The 23,642-nt window shown below is 41.2% G+C and overlaps 2 protein-coding genes across 2 annotated transcripts; both read right to left on the bottom strand.

The window, feature by feature from the left end:
* Positions 1-584: 584 nt before the first annotated feature.
* npc1l1 (NPC1-like 1) lies at positions 585-13,188 on the bottom strand. The gene is made up of 21 exons (XM_037097416.1): positions 12,952-13,188; positions 10,413-10,580; positions 8,782-9,693; positions 8,370-8,663; positions 8,054-8,277; positions 7,835-7,935; positions 7,572-7,744; positions 7,338-7,466; positions 6,545-6,727; positions 6,343-6,457; positions 5,648-5,913; positions 5,451-5,540; positions 5,165-5,355; positions 3,554-3,681; positions 3,284-3,404; positions 3,141-3,199; positions 2,825-2,975; positions 2,480-2,711; positions 1,907-2,020; positions 1,458-1,620; positions 585-1,367 (listed from the first exon to the last, which is right to left on the bottom strand). The coding sequence occupies exons 1-21, from the start codon at positions 12,991-12,993 to the stop codon at positions 1,129-1,131; spliced, it is 4,095 nt and encodes a 1,364-aa protein (XP_036953311.1). The 5' UTR covers positions 12,994-13,188; the 3' UTR covers positions 585-1,128.
* Positions 13,189-21,578: 8,390 nt separating this feature from the next.
* Positions 21,579-23,553, bottom strand: nono (non-POU domain containing, octamer-binding). Its single transcript, XM_037097520.1, has one exon. The coding sequence runs from the start codon at positions 23,402-23,404 to the stop codon at positions 22,091-22,093; it is 1,314 nt and encodes a 437-aa protein (XP_036953415.1). The 5' UTR covers positions 23,405-23,553; the 3' UTR covers positions 21,579-22,090.
* Between the last annotated feature and the right edge of the window lie 89 nt (positions 23,554-23,642).

A 23,642-nucleotide genomic window follows, 5' to 3' on the forward strand; every position in this document is an offset into this window, starting at 1 on the left:
AGGTACTTGTACTTTGTACAGTATAGGTCGACCCGTATGATTCACTTATACTATTTATTATATACGTTTACTCAACCACTGTTCACATGGCTCACTTTTACCAAACACTATTTCATCATGATATTGTTACTTTTTATGACTTTTGGGTGCTCTTAACAACACTGACTATACTAAGTCTTGTACAGTACTAAGTTAACATACTTGGTTACATTCCACCACTGTTAACTTGATATTTTGAGCTAAATGTGCACATGGTGTCATCTATTCATCCTCTTCTTGATGCAGCCTCTTAACAAATAAGCTGTGGCTCTGCAAAATATTAGAACACATGGGAATAAAAATGGAGAGAAAGGGAACATTTCTCAAAAAGGGAATACATTTTAAAATTAAAATCATTACAGAAAAGTGCCCAGCATTCACCTGGCTGACTTTGCTAGGAGCTTGAAGATCATCATCAACATGTGGTACAAATAAAAACATCCACAGGCTCAAGTTTTCAGTTGTAGATCATATTTGCAAAGTGCTGAATCTAGTGTGCAGAGGCGCCTTTTTGTATCACAAATAACTTAAGAAAACTTCTGATGTCAAATGTTTTAGCACATTTAATATTTTCTCAGTGATTGCACATTTTACAGCAATGACATCAAACTGTTGTTGAAGAAACTAAAATAAGAAACGCTGGAGTGTATGTTCCTTTAAATCACTCTAACCAACACTAATGTGAAACATTCATGCATACAAAATAATTACATTTATTTAAAAAAAAAAAAAAAAAAAAGAGTAATTCAAGAACATTTGTCGACTTCCTGTCCCATCAAACAATTCCTGAATGAACAACCAATCTTGCCCAGCTGCAGTGCTCTGAAGACAGACGTGTCGTTGAGACAGGGAGGTCGACTCTCATCGCAATCGTCCGCTCACGCTTTGCTCAGAAATATTGCACAACTGTGTCGCTGTCTTCAGTCCCACTGGTCCGTTTCTGATTGAGGTACATAGTTAAGTTAATGATTTCCATACGGAGCTTATTACATGACTCTTCGCTTGCTATATCTGTCCTTTTCTGCGTCCACTCTTGCTCAGTTTGTTACAGAGGTATTTTATTCATGACAGCAGGTTTGTCGTCGGCGTTCAGAAACTGTCAATTCTCTCCACTTTCACCTCCACTTCGCTTTCTTTCATTTTTGAAGGCCTGTCGACATGTTTGGAGGGCTCTGTGCAGCTCGAGTCTGGCTCCTGTTTTATCTCAGTGTCTTCATAGCTTATGTTCTCATACGCTTGTTTCAGATGGTTTTTCATCTCCAGCGCCTGCTTGGCCTTTTCTTTCTCCTGCTGGAGCTGCAGCAGCACTGCTTTGTTCACACCAGGACCTGAGAAAAGGAAACATGACAAAAAAAATCACAAAAAACTCTTCATACCTCTTTGTTGCAGACATACAAAAGAACCTATAAAGTACACACCAAAGTAGCTGAGCAGCACAGGTAAGAATATGAGTCCGTGAGCCATCCCCAAGAGAGTAATGACAAGGTTTAGTCGGAAGAAGAAGATCTGGATGAGTTGGGCTTTGGCAAGCGCCAGCACAAGGATGCCTGGAAGGTTGGTCATAGCAACACCAGCAAACACCTAGTTGGCACAGAGAAACATATTTAACTCAGGCAGCAGTTACTGTAAAATGATGTTAATACAAATACTGTGTGTGGCACTAAAAATGAATGTTTAATACAGAGGCTACGAATTAGGGTGTCATGTTTCTTTGAGGGGGTACAATTTGATGGAGATCCTTGTAAAAATCCAGCTCTAGTGGATTTAAGTGTGTGTTATTTGATACTGGATAAGGCTTGATTCAATTCGCTGGGCCTTGCCATTCTAGGTACTTCTATAAACTTGTGATGAGCTCATATTTACTTACCGCACTGCCCATGTTCGCCGTAGCCTCCTTTGCTCTTTCCACACGTGTGGGCTTTATGCTGAGTGCAAAGGACCTCGTCATATGGGACACAAACTCCACCGAGATGCCCACCGCCTGCAAAAAACACAGAGATGGTAATTAAGTAATAAGCAACCATAAAAAATGAATGATCCATTATCTTTTATGGAGCAAAGCAATGTTTTTGTTAAGGTTTCATGAATGTAAGTCATCACTGAAAGGTTGATCAAGAATTTTAGTTGTGAATTTCAAAAGTGAAAGCATGTTAGATACAATTAAGGTCATCACAATGAACCCATGAAACGTTATGCTGATGATTTGGATTATGAACATCTTGCTCTACTGAAAATGAAGGATAAGATCAAGATTAATGTTAACAGGTCATGGGAAAAATACAAAATGGACATTCCCGTGACCTATAAAATTCGAGGACTACTTAAACTCTACTTTAACCTGAGCATTTACATTTTCTTTCACTCTATGCTTCCACTCCACAAATGTTGTAAATGTACTAAAAAACATCAGTTTTGACTCCTTTCACAGCCATGTTCTCACCGTGACCAGATTGATAAGGGCCACTGCGTTGTAGTCGATGCCCCACAGTGTCATGACACCGACGGTGTCCACGGTGATCATGATTATGGTGATGAGGTTGAGAAAACCAGATCGCAGGTCCAAGCCCAGCAGCAGACAGCACACCACGAAGGTCGGCACCAGACACTGAGAGATGGTGAAGAATCCCTCAGACACGATGGTCAGGTACTGCTCGTAGAAGACATTAGTCACCCTTGAAGAAGGACGGAAGACAAGTACTGGTCAGAAACTACACAAAGCTTAGATTTAAAAGTCCTATAAATACGAGAGATGAGGTGAATGCGCTTGGGAAATGAAAGTACATACGTGTAAGGAAATACTTCAAAGTCAGGAGCGGTGCCTGGTATTTGCCTCATGCCCATGGTGATGTTGTGCGCCAGCTCTCTGGCCCTCAGCAGTGCAGCAGTGAACTCCTGAGAGTTTGTTAAAGGTGTGTGGTAAGCCATGAACCGAGAGGCTGGGAACACAGGAAAGAAAAGGTTCACTTAGTGCAGGCAGATTTAATTAGTCCTTTCAGAAGAAAAAAACCAAACAAACAAAAAAAAAAAAACTGAAGTGATGCCGGGCATCGACACCAACAAGGCTGTGACGGGAGGTCCAGTCACACCACGGGATGACTTACCTAAGATTTCGCCAGTATCTTTATCCATCACCACAGCTTTGTCATAGGCTCCAAGACCACTGCAAAGAAACACATAAAGCCTTCAGAATTTTATTTTTATTTTGTGCCTTGTTTTTTTTTACGTGTGCAGCTACAATACACACCCTTTGGGGCACTGCAGGTCAGGCCGGTTACCCAGGAAGTCAGGGAGGAAGCGGTTGAACTTTGCCACGTCAGGCCTCGATGAGAAAATACCCAAACAGTTGAAACGGCAGATGTTTTCTTCTGTTGAGACACGGGAGCAAAGTTGGTGTTTATAAATGAAGTGTTAATATAAGTTACAAGGCAGCTTCGTTCCTTCATTCTGAAGGCAATTCACAGTGAATAATGTGTGTTATTGTCGCGTTTTTTTTTTTCTCAGCAGTGATTCTCACCTTCACTCGCAGGACAGAACTTTCCAAAGTTTGGACCACTTGAGTACAGACGACAACACCCGGATCCAGGGTTCAGCCAGTCAATATAATCGTCCACCCAGGAGTTAGCAGGAATAGCCAAGTAGGATCTACAGATCATCAGCATGATAAAGGAAGGTGGGAACACAGATGTCTGCGTTAGTCCTGACAGAATTGTGAGACTGAGATGTAAATCATAAAAACAACAGTTTGCACAGAATAGAGTTTCACTTCAGTTACTGAAACAGGAGTAAACATTGCACTTGTTGGCGAGTATTTCAGGCGTGGATTAACACACACTTGATGTTCTACTGAATATTTAGAGCAGCAGGGTGGTGTGTGTGGGACTGACTCATTAAACTACAATGCCCACGTTCACTGTCATAAAGAATAACATCGCTCAGTGCAAGGCTGTGACTCCTACATGTGTCTTTAACAGTGTTTTGGACAACAATGGATCTTCCAGTGAATTAAATGCTTTTCTTAACGAGCATCATTGCTTTATTTTTGCCGTACTTCTTTCAGTGTTGCTTGGAATTCTGGACAAATTCCCCCATCATGAGAGAGCTTTGCTGTTTTCCAGTAACCAACTGATAACGGTAACGATAAGATGGGTCCATAATCCTTTTTATCTCAAGGAAGCAAACGTGTGTTGATAATTAGAGTCCCTCTTATCACAGTGTTCCCCGGGTAACATTATCCTGTAAATGGATCAATTCATGTAAGTTGTAGGCTGTTTGGTGGGCGGAGACGGGACGTAACCAATCTGTGTCTGTACTTTACCTGAGCATTTATTAAATTTCATGCTTTTACACACTACATTTGAACACAGACATCTGTACTCTCTTACATTTAAAAAAAACAAAAAACAGGCCTGTCACTTCAGTTTGAATGCATTTGAGGGGAAATGGCGATTAGTTTCATTTTGCGCAATTTCAAGAGAGAGAGGGAGGGAGAAGATATTTTCTCAGTTTGTTGCATCCTGGGACTCAACAATCAACTACAGCTCGGACAAATCCTACAGATTCTACCTTTAAGTTAAATAGTCTTTACATTTATATCAGTATGACGTGAGGTTCAGTTAGCTTTACACAGAAATGGCTGGTAGAAATGTCTGAACTTTCTTAGTTTTACTTGATTGAAGATGCTGAACCCTTATCTGGTATCTGTGCTTCTGCTTGGGTAAAGAATGTTTGTACTGCTGCCCCCCCTGTTGGTGGAAAACTTTTACACTAAACATCAGGATACTTCACTTAAGTTTTATTACTCACATTAATTTGCTGTTTCATGACCATTCCACACTGTTTTCAGGGATTCTTTTTGTTCATTTGAATGGTTCTTGTAGTGGATGATTTGGGTGTTTGCTCTCTCTGCCTGGCACAATCAGTTAGAGGCACCCTTTATCTGCTTGGTGGCGTTCATGTAACTGAGTTTATCATTAACTGATCCGATTGGCTGATGGCTTGTATGTAAGAGGTTGCTACTACGATATCAGCAGGTTCAAGGTTTTGTCAGTCAGAAATAAAGATGTGAAGGACGAGGACAGAGAGTGTGTATCTGTCCTGCCCACGATATTAAAATGAACAGACTCACCGGTCAGGGAATTCAGTGGCGTACTGAATCTTCTGGGTTAGGGAGTATTCATCACAGCCCACGCTGGAGCAGACTCCATTCATGCCGGCCAAGGTGGAGAAGTTGTAGCCCTTTTTTGTTACAAAATAAACAGGGACTCCCACTTCAAAGTACTTGTACAGGTACTGGAAATAGTCCAGCATGTAAGAGCCCTGCAGCAGAAACAGAAGAATCTTTGTAAGGTTACACTGAAGGAAGAGTGCGAAGGTGTTCATTTATATCTACATAGTGGCCAGTATTTAGTGACCTTTGGCATAGCCAGCTCCTGATCCAAGCCCACGGTCACATGAAACATGAGGAACAAGGATGCGCAGAACATGAAGATGAAGACGACCATCTGAAGAGAACACGGGACAGAATTTATTCATCGCCCCTCCGTGTTGTGAGGAATTTCACCTTTTGACGACCGCACGAGTTGAACAGAATTTAGGGTAGTATCCTTACCACAATGATCCTAGTGTAACAGTTCAGCAGGGCAGGGGCGTAGTATTTTCTCATGAGGGGCAGCAGGAAGCCTTCATTTGGCTTGTTGGCACGCTGGGTTTTCACCGTGAGGCAGCACACCAGTTCACAGCGGTTGTTGTCCTGGCGCCGGGCGTCCAGGGACAGCAGCGCCACAAAGGCTGTCATCTGCAGGACGAAGTCCATGAGCACAGCCAGTGCAGCGTACAGAGCAAAGGACTTTACTGCTGGCATGGTCGACAGGCCCCCTTAGATTGGCATAACAGACACAAGTAGAGATAAAGGCATTGTATAGAAAATTCACCAGAAAATAAGGAATACAGTCATTAGCTACTCCTCACGCTGTTGGTAAGTCAGGTGAAGTTATGTAGTCCACAAAACATTTCTGGAGCTTCACAACAAATGAGTGCAGCATTCTCCTCAAGAACTGAAGTAGCAAGGGAATTGTTTCAAATGAACAAAAAACTACAAAAAAAACAAATGTAAAGTGGCTCCATACATCACAGTGCTGTGGATCTCTTTAAGATCTGGGTTTTTTTTCTTTTGCATTTAAAATAATTCCCCAGCTACTTCAGTTGTGTAGGAGACTTCTGCGAGACTTCGGCGAGACTTCGGCATCTCTGAAAGATGAAACTTCACCCGACATGTGCATTTTTTGATTTAAAATATGTATTTACCTAAAAAGAAGCAGACGGACTCAGAGAGACTGCACAGGAGCATGCTGGGAGCCACGTTTCCCAGGACACGGCCAATATGCTCCTCTCTCGTCTCTGTGGGTCTCCGCACATCTCTCTGCAGGGAACAGTTCGGTCAAATCGGTGTATACATCTTAGAAAAACAGCATTGCTATTCATTTACGGTGCACGCAAATACACACACCTGGTACTCCAGAACGAAGATGAAGATGTTGTCGGCCCCAACAGCGAGCACCAGGAAAGGCACGACCTGCAGAATGACCAGCGAGGAGGGGATGCCGATCCAGGAGTAGAAGCCCATGGAGGCCAGGACTGAACAGCCGACCACCAGGATCCCTCCAAGACCCACCAGGAACTTGGAGTCCACCTGCAGCACACAGAGATAAGAATCCAGCCATACATTCAATTTAGTGAACCTGTGTCACATATCTTATACTGTATATCTTCATGGCCAATAAACCTGCCTCACAGTGGAGATAAACACTCTACAGCTGACACTGCAATAATAATGCAGTTCTCCTTATCATGTTTGTGATAAAGTACTGTTTCATAAATTTTACTTTCTTAGTGGAGGCTCTTATCGTTTCTCAGGCACTTTATATATCTGTGTTTTTGTAGTAAAACTACAAGTTATGGAGCAACAGCTCAACAAGACTGAGAGTCTACTGAGTGAGGGTGTGCACAGCCATGCTTAGCTAAATGCTGGCGTCGATCACAAAAAAGAGTATGATTCAGCCTTTGGTGACATGAATACCTCTACGACAATGCATCTGATAATTGCTGACTAGTCCGGGACAAATGTAGCTGGCTTTAAACAGCCGGATGGAGATATTCTATGTTTTTTCCCCATCTACCTCTGTTCCTCTGAGTTTTGCTCTGAAATGTTTTGTGGACTATGAAACTTCCCCCTACTTTCCATTTGACTAGATAGTAACTGATTTATGAGTGACCTGTCCCTGTGATATCTGAAGACCTACCAGTATGCGTTTCAATGAGGAATACTCCCCCAGCGCCACTGCGATGTAGACAAAGATGACAGCATAGCTGATCATGAAGATGGGGATATCCTCCGCTGTGGTCCGATTAATTTCATCCTCCAGAGACCTCTGCAGACGGACACAGTAATGAAGGGATTATAGTGAGGACTTAAATAAAGAGCAGACAACTGATGAAAAGTTTTGACAGCAGGTCAGAAACAGATGTTACTGTACCTCTGCCATGTACGCGAAGGTAAAGTTGGTTTCGGGGTTGTTCTGGTACTCCTGGACAATGTTGAGAAACTCCTGCTCCCATTGCATCGCCACTTTGAACTTGACGTTGTCGCGAGCATAGTTGTTGAGGGAGAAGGTGAGGATGAGGGCCTCTGCATCAGTGAAGTTCTCACCTAGGAAAAGCGAGATGTTTAATTTCCAACTGAGTGCTCTCACTATACCGGTATTTTAACGTGTAAACGATGGTGCTTAAAGGCACTTACCTTCATAGCCTCCCACAGCCAGAAAGGGGAAGACTGGCGCGCCGTAATCAGCCATGCAGCTCAGACCTAAATCAGTGATGTCCTTGAAGGACAGGGGAGAGCTTGAAAAGAGATGGAGGAAGATAGGTGAAGTTTCTCTTTAAATTCCTGAGCAACTGCAAATTAAAACACTGGCTTTTCCCCTGGTTCAATTTAAAACTCTACTTTAAGAGCGCTTACTTGAGACAGTAGATCAAGTGGTCTCTCCAGTCCACCTCTGCGGTCACTCCATTTTCAGTCATGTTCACCTTGGCGTTGATGTTGTTCATGCTGTTTTGGAAGTACTGCGGCAAGCTGTTGACGGCGCAGTCCGTCAGGGAGGGGTTGACGGGGTTCAGCGGCGCAAAACACACATCCTTCAGACTGGCAGTGCGGTTCAGATCCTCTGACCAGAACTCAATGTTCTAAAAATGGGTTCCGAGAGGCATTAATGTGTCCAAATCAAACGGTAAGCTTTAGTGAACAATGTCAGCTGTCAGCTGTTCTGAGCTCTTACCTGTATTCGTGTCTGGAGCTCCAGCAGCTGCATAATGAGAGCTTTGGATACAATCCCGCTAAAGTTTGTCCGTCCAAACAGCAAAGAATCGTACTGGTGGCCTTCTCTCCCCGGCGCTGTCAGGATCAGCTGGTTGGTCCTGAAGAAGGGGTCGAAGGTTGTGTCATGGAATTCTTTCTCCAGGCGGGCGCGGCTGTTGATGGCAGACCACAGCTCAACCGGGTCGGTGGTGAGCTCGATGGACTTGAGGCCAGCAGAGAAAACAGCCACGACTACAGCTGACAACAGGAGCACCTTAAACGAAGATGAAATATAAACAACAGAGATAAATCCCTCTTCAATTAGCTGTCAGCCTTTTTTTCTTAAAGGTGTGTGGAATTTAAATCTGTTCATGAATGTTAAAAACACTCACGGTGAGGGGGTAAGTAGCCATGAGGGTTCCCCAAAACTGAAACTTTGAGCTCAGGAAAGCTTGAGCAACCAGGCTGTTCCTGTCGGTGCACGTCACCTCTGAAGGATCGATGAGTGGCTGATTCACGTCATTGCAGTTCTGGTCTTTGCCTTTCCCCTTTCCCCTCCCTTTCTCTTCATCCTTTCTACTCCGAGACCTCAGCAAGCATGCGACGAACAGGTACAGAAGGAAGGCAAACGTCAGGAGACAGAATACGATAACAGAAACCACGAGGTAACCGTCTTCCCCCAGCAGTGTGAAGGGGCTCGTGGTTGGGGGAATTTGTATCATCTGGCATGACTCTGTGCAGTCCTGGCAGGAGCAGGCCTGTCCTCCGGTTGGTGTGGTCTCGTTACATTTAAGAGCCCGTCCATTGTAGGGAACCACACCCTCTGGTAGCCCAGTGGTGTTTCCCTCCTTAATCAGTTTGAAGTCGATGTCCAGCGGAGCAAGGCCGTTACTGGAGTCTCCCTGAAAGTCATACCAGTACTGAGGGGTGCACTGCGTGGCGCCGTACGAGCCACACATGGTGCCGATGGCGAAGCCCCCTGTGGCCGGGATCCTGACGTTCTTACAGGACCCGAAGGCGCTGTCGGCGAAGGTGGTGCTGATGAACGCCTTGTAAGCTACCACAGCGGTGTCCGTCGTGTTCTGAAAGGTGGTGATGTTCATGACCTTTGTAACTTCTACTGTTTGGGTCTGGTTGGGGCTGCAGGTGTTGATGCAGTGCAGGTGGGCAAAGTTGTCAGCGCAGGCGGGGCAGCGGAGCAGTATGACCCTGGACAAGCGCAGACTATTTTCCAGGGATGTCAGCTGTTTGATGGAGCAACAGGCGTACGTGTTTTTCTCTCCATTGTCCAGCATGGGACAGACCTGCGGCAAGAACAGGTTTTATTTTGCATTAATAATGATAACAACTTCAAGAAGGGGAAGGCCATAGTTGATTGTTGAGTCTTATTCCCAGGTTGTCAAAAAGAAATTTGGACCCAAAGCATTGGTGTTTGACAATCCGGGAGTGAGACTCAAATCTTTCTACAGAATGGCCTTCCCTGCCTCAAGTTTGGAAAGATTGTATTGATTGAAACAGGAATGGAGCGAGTTACAGTAATGTAAGCATGGTTGACGAAATCACGACTGAACAACTGATGATCTGTTGATCAAAGTCAAAGGTCCTATTTATAATGCAGACGGTTTGGGAAGGCAGCCGACCCACAATACCAAAGCGCCAGTATTTGATGAGTTGGTAATGAAACTCAAAAATCAACTTACTTTCAAGTTGGACCTTTAATTCTATAGTCAAAGATGGACAGATTTTAACATCTGAACGGCAGCATTGTCTTTTGACAAACTTTGCTGTGTTGTTGGAATCAAACAAGTAGAAGATCTGGGAGTAGTCTGAATAAAAATGGAAACTACTGTCGCACCTATAAAAAAATTGATCGTGTGGTAGCATATAAATGGAGAAAAAATAAATAATAGCTGAAAGATTCAAACTCAAGCTGACTTCTGCCTTGGGAGGAATACACTTAATACTTAAGAACAGACTTCAGACTTCCTCTTCTTCATTCAAACACTCGGCAGCACCCACGCACCTGTCTGAGTTTGAGGTAGTGGGCTCCTGTGAGGTGACGGGCTGGACTGTAGTTGAGACAGGGGACGATAGGAGAGATGAGGGCAGTTGTATTATCTACCAGGGGGTTGAAACCACACTCCTCATAGAAAGCACAGAAGCCTGGCTCATGTTGGGCCCCTGACAGCACCTGCATGGAAGTGAAGAAGAAAGCACACCTGTGACAACCAGAACAGAGGAGGAAACAGTTTCTACATTTCATGTCGAACTCATTACAAGCTTTACAATCGCAAGTCATTTGGATCAAATGCAGTATTTATTTCAGTAACTTTTAAATTACTAGACTCTTTTCTTGCTCCTATCTAAAATATTGTACTTTTTACTCCACTCCACAGCTTAAGTTACTAGTTACTTAGAGGTTATGTTTTCACCCGTGTCTGTCTGTTTAATAGTTGGATTGTGAGCTGAATAACACAAAAAACGTCTGTCCCATGACATTTGGATGGAGGATGGGTTGCAGCCTGGAATAGACTGCATTAACTTTTGTTGCTGATCCAGATAAGGGGAAGGATTGAGACAAAGGGGACTGCTGGGCCTTGGCAGAGGTTCACGCTCAACTGAATGCAATTTTAATTGATTAAGATACTTTTACTTTTAATACCTATACTTAATTTAGTATTGTTACATGATGTTATTAGTACTCTGACACAAGTTAAGGATCTCACTACTTCCTCCAACAGTCACTTTATTTCATTCTGAACGAGGTGAAACATTATAAACCATAATAAAAGCTTTAAATAAAACGTTTTGGGTAAGATGATTCTTTTTTAAAAGCTGCATGTAGCAACAATGTTTGCTTATCATGTTTTCATTGACAATGTCATGACAGGGTCATATTGACCTAAAGTGTGTACTGTGTCCTCCCATGTCAGCTGATTAACAACACCTTGCAGATTACAAGACACATTAAAATGGAACATGTTCAAATACGTTCAACTTTGATTATGCTCACAGTCAGAAATCAATACAAATTGATGCATTATTTAATATTTAATTAACGCTCACGTTTTTGCCAAGACGCGAGAAAAATGTACAGTTAATTACTCATGTGACGCTCACTATTAGACCTTCCCTTTTATTTTTGAATCTTTACTTTATTCATTTATAAGATCCCATCTTTCTTCAAACTCTTTGAGTGAATTTAATTGTTGTTCAATTGTGGTCTTTAATAAACTAACAAAATGTAGACTCTTGGAACATGTGCCTCATCAAACAGAATTAATTTTAATATTCACGTTTAAGTATGTTATATATATAAGTTTAATTCATTCAGTGCTCATCAACCAAAACCAGCGACAGAAACAAAATAGTTGCGACTGTACATTTTTCACGCTAATCTAGATGAAAGTCACATTAAAAAATGCCATCTTTTAAAGATCACAGGTAGTTTACATCAGATTATCTAATATGAATAGAATTGTTAATATATCATTATATCATATAAATATATATGTCACATATCATACAAATGTTTGGAAAAATGTTAAAAGCCAAATGAAACACAGACTGAACAAACCCAATACACAAGTACATGAAAATGAACAACACATTACAATGTCTGTGGTATTTCTCTGCTTCTTGGTTTGATTTGTTTCACTTAGACATTCAGCATCCATACAGTTTAACTTCTAACCACAGAAGATGTTTGATCTCAGGAGACATTTATCTAAGTGACTTACTGCCTACATAGCACTTCTCTATCCTTGTGACAAAGAACTCATATAATTTCCCCCATGTCTTTTATGGAGCTCTATTGTCTCAACGTATGTCCTTTTGTCAGTACAAACATCTGGCTCTGTATTTACAGTTAAACTGTGTCGGGGAAAAGTGTGCTACATGTAATTAAGCAAGAAGTTTAATTACGTTGTTCAGTAGCCTGCTGATAGTTAAACACATAAGGTGATTCAATTGGTGAAATTACTTTTTTCTTTTTAATGCTTGTGTTGTTTACAACTAAACCTATAAAGCAATTTGGGGTCATAAAGGAAAGATTTATTTCATTTTACTGTTGCCTCTCTACTGTAATTCAAAGCTGCCGTTCCTTGCACTTTCCCATGAATAGTGGGGAATTTTATTTTTATATATTCTTTTATTATTTCTGCTTTAGGCATGACCTGTGAACAAGTGGGCACTTTTTTTTAATATTATATTTATTTGTTATAGTTTTGTATCACATGCACATTGTCGGTTTGATATTTCTTTAGAGAGTAGTTTAAACTGCTTTTTCAAAATGTACTATAGTAGATTTCTCCCTGCTTTTTAACTTTCATTTTGTACTGAAATTACAAAAAGAAGCAGAAAGTGTAATTATTTCAATATTTTGTGATATTATTGTTGGACAAAATGACCATTTATTTGGCATGTATTGTCACATAAACAGGGATTCCTTCCACGTCTTCAAATGTATTTTACATCATGTCTTTCATTATATGTCACTACGTGCTTGCCCAGTAGGTGTATTACAGTTTCCCTAAAAAAGAAAAATTCCAAGACCAACTTACCACACATGCCAGAAAAGTGATCAGAGCTGCGACACGGACCATGATTCCTGAGAGTCTGTCAGCGACAGAAGTTTCAGGGTCCTCGGGTAGATTAAAACGGAGTGTCTGTTAATCACTGCCGCCCTGTTTGTAGATACATTAGACAAAGAAAGACAGTGAGAGGTGCTCTGAGGGGTCTGAGGTCTCCTCTCCTATCATCTGTTTGTCTGTCTGTCTGTTTGTCAGTGGCAGGGTTAGGGAGGGAAAATCAGCATGACATGCCCAGCGTCACCGCTCCTGTGATGTCACACCTGTCTTATCTGGCCTGATGCGATGGCCGGCCAATCACAGCTATGGATGATCAATTCCTCTGTCTGATAATTAACACGGAGCGATAGATGGATAGGGTTGCTTAGGAGATCCAAAGCAGCAGGGAGAAACTGCAGGTGATTCCGAAATAACGACCGCACCCAGTTTTTCGCCTGAGTCATGTACTGTTACTGACCCTCTGAAACTCTTGGAAACGGATCAGCACATAGACTTTGGTTGGCCTGAATTATATCATTCTGCATAGGACAGAATTAAGCTTTTTTATTGTTGTAACTACAGTACTTTACAGTGGGTCTGAAGATGACCTTTAAACCATAATCTATAGTATGTGACACAGCTCCTTGATCTATAACGTGCAGTGAAACATGTATCACACACATGATACATTTTCTGTCAAACGAATGTTGTTCTTACTTGCTTTTGCATCAAACCCAGTGAAAGCCTGAAGACGGTAGCATGCTGCCATGCACAGACAATAAGACTATCACTTCCTGGATCCTACAATATGATTGACTTTATAATTAATGTCCTTATCACATGTCAAGGTCATAGCTGCAATAAAACGGTTAACCAAGGCTATCAGGGCGAAGGTGCCTGAGCATTTCAATTTGTGATAAACAGAGATGGTAAAATAGACAAGAAGAAATGGGGCAGATATGCTGATGTTCTTTGTTCTTTGGCACGTTGATAAGTCACGACAGCGTCTCAAATTTTGTAACTTGGAGAGCACACCAAAAAACTGCTATGCTGCTGTGAATTCAAATGGAATGCAAATGGAAATGTATTTATTAGATATACATAACATTAACATGAGAGCTGCAGCATACAACCATGCAGATCATACAACCATGCAGAACACGGACAAGCACCAGATGCACTGCATTTAGTGCTAATTTATGCAGAAAAGAAAAGAAAAGAAAAGAAAAGAAAAGAAAAGAAAAGAAAAGAAAAGAAAAGAAAAGAAAAGTAACAATAACGACAACTGTCTCGTTAGCCTTACCGAATTATGGATAGTGGACATGACAGATCCTATAATCGGTGCAGTTTTAATAATTTTTTCAAATGTTTCTACTTTCTGGAAAATGTTCTCCTCCAGCACCATATTTTTATTTAAACAGATGGGTTCATGAAACATGACCAGCAACATTAAAATACGTATTACACTTGTTCGTGTTGGTTTGTGTGACTGTCTGTTTAACACAAGTACTGCATTCCATGCATGCTGCAGCCAGAACAGCAGGCTGGTATTGTTTTGACTGTGTGAGTATTCAGGAGTTTTCACACTGCATATTCTTAACCCAGGGATATCCTCAGCCCTGGTTAAGAGTTGGTCCTGGGATAACTTAGCCCCTTCACACACACACACACACACACACACACACACACACACACACACACACACACACAGCAACAAACCTCAGCCCAGGGCCATATCGTTCACACTGCATTTTTGCTAAGACTGTCAGAACCGGTGACAAGCTTGAACTTTCTACCATCATGTGTGACTACTCTGTTTACTTCAGCCCTGTTTCACACTGGCATCCTTTAGCCCTTGGTCCAATTGATTTTCAGAGGTTTACCCTGAAAACTCAGGGCTAACCTTGCTCTTGCGCAGAGCAAGCAAACTCTGAGTTAACCCACACTGGGTTGTGCCAAGATGGTGCCTGTGTGAAAGCTTTATTAGCCCTGGGCCAACGGCTCCTGTAGCCTCGGGCTAAGGAGGGTCTAAATAAGGAAGAATTGGTGACAAACAACTTATAAATCATTGTCCTTTTCCACAGTGCCTTTCATGATCAGTATAAAAAGACAAATCTAAAGTCAGTTGTAAATCAACCCCAGTACCAGTCTGAAGACAGTGGGAGGCCACCATACTACCAGGACTACATCCTAGAATAAAATCATCTTTCAGTTGAAGCTACTGCAAGAAATGTTGTTTTCTTCTTATTCTGGGGGCCCGTGTAGACAAGAGATGATGATGGTGAAACAAAGTAATCTTAGTTTTAGTGCTGTATCATACCACCAGACTACAGAGCCCCTGCTTTCCTCAGGTTGTAAGACCCTTCAATTCTTCTTCAGCACTCTGCCATGAAAAATTAGTGCTGATTTTATGAATTATCCAACCTGGAAATGTCTCATTCTGACCTGGTGACAGGCATTATGAATAACTATGAAAATCAGAAATAGCCAGTCTCCTCACTGATGCTCTCCTTTGCTTATGTAGATCACATATATGTAAGCAATATCAGTATTAAACTGATCATACTATCAAACTTGAAAGCTGCATTATTGTATCACTGTAGACTTTTAACTCTATTCTAAATGTAACATCTTTTCTGCATGTATGCTCTATTTTTGCATAGTGTCGTATAAGGACAAATAAATAACCTTGATACCTTGAGATAAAACTTTCAGACAAGGCTATAAGGGGGAAGGTGCAGAGGCATTTCAGTTATGTGATAAACAGACAAGAAGAACAGGGAGCAGTTGCAGGGATGTTCCCTGATCTTCATATGCTGATAAGTCACGACCACACGTAAAGTTTGTAACGCGGTGAGCACACCAAAAACTGCTTTACGCAAATCTCGCAAATCCTTTATCAGTATAAGTATATTATTTTTCTACATCTATCAAGTTGCAATATGAATGCGTGGCTGTGCAGGGCTAAAATTATCACATTAAATTCAAATGAGATATACCTGATTTTTTTTCTGTGTAGAGTGTTTTCACCTCCCTCTTCAGTTAATAAAATGCACTTCCATCCTTCATTAGCTTTTAACTTGTTTATTCTGAACTGTGTTATAACACCCATAAAGACTGGGTGCCAACACACTCTGAACAGCCCAAGGACAAGATGATGATGATTATCTCTGCCACGGGACTCTGCCAATTCATAGATTATATCTACAAACATTAAGCCAGAAAATTCAATGACAATCTGTATTTGACACTTGATCTTGTCTTTGCAGCACTTGGATTGCATTTAGCTTTTGAAGAATCTTTATTTACCTGAAAAAATCAAAAGTTGCATGACAGATCTGAATGTGTGATGCTACATTTTTAACTTAAGCGTAGCAGTAAAGGCTTTACAAGCAGTATTACATGAAGTATCACATATTCAAGAATGCACAGAAGACTCACAAATAACGTGAAATATTAGATATTAGACCTAATTAAATTAGATTATCAGAGGACGTGCTGCTTTACATCAATTTACGTATTTTCCTTCAATTTGCAGGATCCTTAGTAGCCATCTTTCTAGCCTCAAACACTGTTCTGGGGACCTCATTTCTCTCTGTGGACAGCTGCTTTATTCAGTTATGAAAGTTATTAATCAAATAAATACATGTGAGTTTGTGTTATCTCCTTACAGTTGTAAATGTAACCCTTTGTGTAGATCAATATAAACATTTTGCTGGTGATACACATTTTTGGTTTTAGAAACACACCAAGGAATGACGAGTCACTACCCAGCTGGTCCTAGACGAGAGAACACAGACTAAATATGATTTATCTGGGGAGGAGAATTCAGGATTGGAGCAAGTGGCAGCCATGATGATACTTAAAACAGCTAAAATGACCATTGCTTGTAATACACACACACACGCAGACGAGCACACACTGTTGACTTTAACACTAAAGGGTAAAAGGGACCATTTGTCATGATAAATACTCTTGCTTTTCAAACATGTTAGTACCCCAGGCTAATAATACTTCTTTATTTGTCAGTAAAAGTGCCTCTTATTTTTATTTCAATGCATATTTTTTTCTCAATAATTGCACTGAAATTGAGACAGAAAAATGTTTTATGTGCACCAACATCTTCCTTTGTCAGACTGCATGAAGGATGATTATAAATATGGTAACATGCAGATGCAAAAGACTCAAACGCAGGCACTGATTACTACAGAGATTATACTTTAAATGAATCTCTAAATTATAAATGTATCAAAAATCCTGACATGTAAAATTTCAAACAAAAGTGCAGGGTCTGATTCATTTAGTCTGATCATGCAGGCTTGCCCATGCTGTTATATAATTATGCAAATACAGAATGTGAAAATATGAAGCATAATTCGTGACTAACAATGACTGAATCACTGAGCTTTTCCAGGCTGCAGGCTCAAAACTCTCTGCTTCATGATCAATATAAAAAAGACAAATCTTACACAAAGAGCTGTGGAGAATCTCTTTCCATCTGTCCTCCACAGTACAGTGGGCTTAAAAATCATCTAAATCATTTTTCTCGCAGACCCGGCAGACCTCACCTCCCAATGACAGACACTTCCCCTCTTTACGATCCAGACCTTATCAGCCATTATTTACGATGCTCTTATTGTCCTGACTTGACAGTGGAAAAAAGCTGATAATCTCGGCGCGTTGGACTCCGATACAGGTAGATACAGGACAAGGGTAGTTTCCTCACAACGTTCTTGGCTATCAGCTGCAAACTGTCTTCGAAGACAATAAAAGGTTTGCGTGATGGAGATAGGATAATCCTCGATATCTGCAATTACCATCAGATTGTCTCTTTTATCAATGAGGGTGAAAACTCATCGGACAGCTGGACTTGATGACATTTAGGAAGTTTAGCGGGGGGGTCAACTTGTTCTCATTCTCTCATCTACCACTTGCCACTGTCACTTCCCTCACTTTTAATCTTTAACTTTTTCTATAGATGTTTGGTTTTTACTGCTAAAAAACTGCTGATCCTCCTCCACAACAACAGCCCAGTGTGATCAGATAACCCGGCTCTTTTCACCTCCCTGGTCTGGCACATGTATCCTGCTGTGTGGCTGTTGTGCAAGCCTCAACAGTTTCAGTCTTCTTTCACCAGCACGGCCCTCGTCTACGAACCAGACTTTGCGTTTCTATTTGGGTTTCATCTAGATGAACGATCTCTACTTGAAACTCAAACACCGGAGCGCGATGTACCTTCAGATTGTTGACGTGGCATGGAGAGATACTGAAATCAGCAGCAAGCTGAAAAAAAAAATAAAACAGCATTTAAAAACTCCCTACATTTGAGCACAAATATCTGTATTTTCTACTCCTTACATTTTCAAAACAGGCTTGTTGCTTTAGTTTAAATGCATTTGAGTAAGATTGTGGTTTTATTTTTATTTTGCATCATTGCATGCCCTCTGGCTGGATGATCTTATTTTTCTCAGATGCTGTTGCTACAGATACTACCTTTAAGTTTAATAGTCTTTGAATTATAATGATATGAAGTGAGGTCCAGAAATGGCAGATAGAAATATCATTCAGACGGATACTTTGTACTTTTACACTTTGAGTACATTTCAGCCTGTACTTTATTAGTAAAGAAGTTGAATCAGCACTTGTACCTGAGTAATGAATGTGTTTACATGTGTTACCTCTCTTACTTGATATTAATAGTAGATCTCAGGGGCAGAAATTGCACTTTTAACTCCACTTTTTTTGTCTGACATCTTTAGTTACAATTAAGATTCCATTTTTTCCCACTACATACCCCCAGTCCAGTGAAAACCACGTGTCTCCAGATGTTTTCATATCAGATATTTGTGATAAACTGAAGGATGAAGCGTTCTGTTCTGTGTTGGGAAAATTCTTGTATTTCAAGCTTAATAAACGATTTAAAATCCAGTACAGCATATAAAGTGAAATGAGCTCAACCCTTAAGTAGACACACTGCATGTTGGGATTATTGTTGTCGACACGTGTTTTCATGTGAATACCTAAACTGAACTTTGTTATTGTTTGATAAGCTGTGTTTACCCTGCTGTGACACATTAGTGTAAAAGGACTGCTTGACGTCTCCAGTCAGCTGGCATTAATCTCAGCAAGACTGTTTCATATCATGTTATCTTCACAGGTCAGGGCAGGAAAAGCACAGGAGTAATTAATATTAATGATGGCTCTGCTAGATTATTACACTCTACCACTATATAGATATTAAGACCCATTTGAACAGAGCCAAAATTAATGTTATAAATTATACCTGTCGCTTTTTTTTTGTAATAATGGCTGAGGGCTGGGTCAGACGCTGCCTACCTGACCTGACATCTCCTGACTCATCTAACCAAATATGAACCTGACGCAGTGAACACTGAATGAAGAATGAGGCACAGTCCAAACACTCATGCCCACACAGTCTGAAGTGACACTGAGGGCTGTGACTCCTGCATGCCTCACATAAAACGCTGGCTAATGATTCCAAGGAAACGCAGGTGTGTCGTTAACCGATAGCAGGAGGAAGTAGGAAGCTGGGCGGATTTAATTCAAACACACATTTTCTCTATTTTTTTTTCTTTAATAAACAGGAAAGATGAGGGATTCACACCAGAAAATCAAGCACTGTAATTGTATTTTACGTCAGAATTTCCTTTTTTTTTTACTCACTTTTATACTTCCACTCTGCTACAATTAAGAGGCAAATATTGTACTTTTTTACTCCAGTACGTTCATTGAATAACTTTATGTAGCAGATCGCATGTTGCGTCATCATTTCGTATTGCATCATCATCATGTATTTTATCAGCAACCAGATTTGAAAAAAAAAAAAAACTAAACCAAAAACAAAAAGGAGATTCCAACCATAGCTTAGCTGTATTTCTGATAGCAGAACATTTATTGCCAGAAAATCACTTTTTATACTCATTTATCATATATCACATACTTCACTACATTTACTCGAGCACTATTCATAAGGGTGATTTTCACTTTTACCGAAGTAATATTTCAAAATGATAGCTTTACTTTTATTAAGTATTAATGTGGGTACTTTTCCCCTACACTGTTTCAGTGGACATATGTAAGTATAATGAACAAACTGTACTTAACGTATCTCAAGTAATGCCTTGTGCAGTACAATGTTCCTTCGTGTTAATATTTTGCTGTTGTATCAGATGTTTTTAGAATAATATTGCTGTTGCATTAATGTGTAGGTTGTGTGGAGGTAAAAAAAAGCTCCTGCAACACCTCCAGGTTATGTAGCTACTTTATTAGGCCGATGTGATTCGTGTCTGTCCTTCATCGGGGCATTATGAAACAAATTACAAGCAATATTTACTTAAGGTAGGTATGAAATTAATTAAGTATATAAAGTACAGCCAATCATAAACATCAGCACACACATCATTTTCACCTATCTTATTAAAATGTTGTAATTTGGGTAAAATGTAAAATGGGTTAGGATTAGTTAGAAGCTCAGTCTAATAATTAAGTTGTTCTTCATACTACAAGTGATGCTGAAGCTTTTTGACCTCATTAGACTCTTCTCCTTACTGAAGTACCTTAAAAGCAGGCAAAGTTGTGCCAGAAACCCTCTACTCTGCCTCTACAAGATCTTTTCTAACCAAACTCAAGACTGTTTTTAGGTAAAATCATCTTTATCTTATTCAAGCATTAGAGGTAAGTAGTATATATGTCACATGCCCAGGTGGGTTTTATTTAGGAATATAGTTATTAGAGAAATAAAAATATAAAAGATTTGTGACACCAGAAATGGAGATGTTTTATGCAGAAAAGTTTGACTCACTTTGACAAAGATAACTTTTATTTCATGGTGTCAATGAAGAGCTCACAAATTCAGATTGAGACTTTTAAATGACATGAAGGGCCTGATATCTATGTCTACCTCTTGTATTTAAGACATTACAAGGACTTGAAGACACCCAGCCAATATAACCTGAACTGTACTGTCAATCCAAATCATAATCTTTCTCTATTCAGACTGAACAACAAACTGTTGTGTATAGAAACATCATGTTACAGTCTGACCAGCTCTTTAACTTTTTGCACCATGTTTGGCTGGGTTTACTGGAGTTCATGCTGTTGATATAATAATATATGCTGCCTTGGAAATGTGTTTCAGGTCAGTGTTCAATCAGTATCCCAATGTTCATTAAATCAATACTATGACAGCAGTGATTACACACTGAACAAAAAGACCCACATGAGGAATTGCTCATTTTCTGCGGTGTTGCTACACCAGCACCAGCTGCACTTTCCCGGTTTCGATTCTCTCTCTTTTTTTTTTATTTAGAGAAAAAAAAATGTAGGTTTCTGCTTCGATATTTAATGTATACTACAGCCTTTCTGCATTTCTCTGCCATCAGCAAAGTCAATTTTCAATTCAATTTTCAACTTTCACCATCCTAGCAAAACATTTTTCAAAATATATCCAAGTTAGAAATTCTGGTTTTGGGACACCGTTTAAATAATAGTGTAAATACACTGTGTTTATCCAGTAGTTTTCAACTGGTTAATTGCCAACCGGATACAGATCGATTAATCTTTTTGAAGATTTTATCAAATAAAATATATTGTCAAAATACTCTGCTTCCAGCTTCTTTAATGGGAATAGTTTGTGGTTTCTTTACGCTAAAGAACATGAACATATTTGGGCTGTGGACAAAACAAGACATTTAAGGATGTCACATTGGGCTTTTTCACCATTTCTGACAATTTATAGACCATACAACTAATCATCAAGAAAATAATAGTTACAGCCCTGAAAATGTGCCTTCATCTGGTCAATTTTGTGATTAAACCCTGACCTTAATGGAGAAATCTTACATGTCAAACAGGAATCTTAGGGAATCATGAATTTATTCCAGAAAAGTAAACATATCCAGGACAAAAACATTTCCTATCCCTATGAAAAATACATTAAAGGTGAAAAATAAAGCAAAATGCATGGCTCATTTGGAGAGTTAGGACATTGTAGTTCTAAAACATAACACAAAAGTAAAAAAAATTAACATGCAACGGTTGTCAAAGTTCAGAAAGTAACCAACTACATGAACTTTAAAATACAGTATGAAAAGGGGAAGAGTAAACATATCATTCAAAATCTGCGCTGTTTGTTAGGTCCATAGTCTCCAGGCCCCGGGAGGCCTCTGGGGAAACCACCCTGGCCTCCTCCAGGCATGTTGTTGTTGTTTCCTGGCCCGGACATCATTGGAGTATTCTCAGCAGCCATGCCGGCTGCGCCACCAGCGGGACCGGAACTGCCACCCAGCGAGGTTCTGTTCATGGCCATCCCATGATTGCCCATGTGCATCCTTATGTCTTGCTCCCTGTTTTCATTGAAGTTGCCCCTGAAGCCCTCCTGCTGCCTCTTCATCATCTCTTCACTGCGCATCCTCATCTCCTCCTCTCTCCTCCGGCGTTCCTCGTCCTGCTTCCTCTTCTGCACCTCCTGACTGTGGAGCTCCTCCATCCTCCGCAGCTCCTCCTGGCGCCTCAGCAGGTCCTGCCTCATCAGCATCACCTGGTGCTCATGTCTGGCCGCCTCCATCTCAGCCTCCAGCTTCTCCTGCGCCTCCTTCATGTTGCGGTCCACCATTTCGTACTGCTGCTTCTCCATCTCCATCAGGGCCTTCCATCGCATGGCGTACTCGTACTCGAAGGAGCCCGGCTGAGCAAATCGTGGAGGCTGCTCGCGCTCTTTGTGATACTGCTGGTTTTTGTTTATGATCTTTTCTGACAGTCCCTCCTCCTCATCCAACTGGTCCATGGGTTCCACTGTGATAGGTCGAGGGAAAGCTGTGAGAAGATAGGCGCCATCACCACACTTATCCAGAGCCTTTCTTGCAGCTGGCTTTGAGGTGTACTCCACTATCCCCTTCCCTGTGGGCCTCCCTCGGTCATCCACTATGACCACTGCTCTCTCTATCTGACCAAACACTGCGAAGGCTTCCTCCAGCAGCTCGTTGGACACAAACTCTGGCAGGTTTTTCACACTTAAAGCAGCACCGTGCGTTGCAAATCTCACACGGATGGGCCTGCCTCTGAACGGAGTATCATCCAGCTCGGCTCTGGCGATCTCTGCAATGATCCTGGTCTCCAGCCGGATGAAGCCGAAGCCCCTCTCCTTGTTAATAAAGATCTCATTGGCCTTGCCGTACTTGGCGAATAGCTTCTCGAGTTCCTCCTCAGTTACACCTGTGGGAAGGTTACCTACAAACAGCCGGCTGCGCTGAGTGAAGGTTTTCTCCCCGGGCTTCCTGAAGCTCTGCAGGTCCAGGGTTAAGGCCTCATTGGGGCTAGTCTGTTCGCTGGGCTCGGGCTGCTGCCCGTTCGTGTTCCCTCCGGGTCTCCTCTGCTCTCCCTGGCGGTTTGGGCCATGATTCTGCTGGGGTCCCCTATTTCCTTGCATTTTTCGCAATTTGATTAAGACCCTGGTTTGCGTATAGCTCGATAAAAGGAGCAAATAGTTGCGCACAAAGAGCTGCGAAAATGGCGAAGCTGCGTGCTGCCGCGACGCTATTGTGACCTAATTTCCGTGCGACTTGTGTATATAAATCCGTGACGTAATTTTTGTGCGACGATGCGAGAAAAACAAAAAAAAAACGGTCTCGGCTTTTGTTAAATCGTATATTTTATATACCCAGTAT

The sequence above is a fragment of the Acanthopagrus latus genome, chromosome 5, assembly GCF_904848185.1.
Source record: "Acanthopagrus latus isolate v.2019 chromosome 5, fAcaLat1.1, whole genome shotgun sequence".
Taxonomy (NCBI): Eukaryota; Metazoa; Chordata; class Actinopteri; order Spariformes; family Sparidae; genus Acanthopagrus; species Acanthopagrus latus.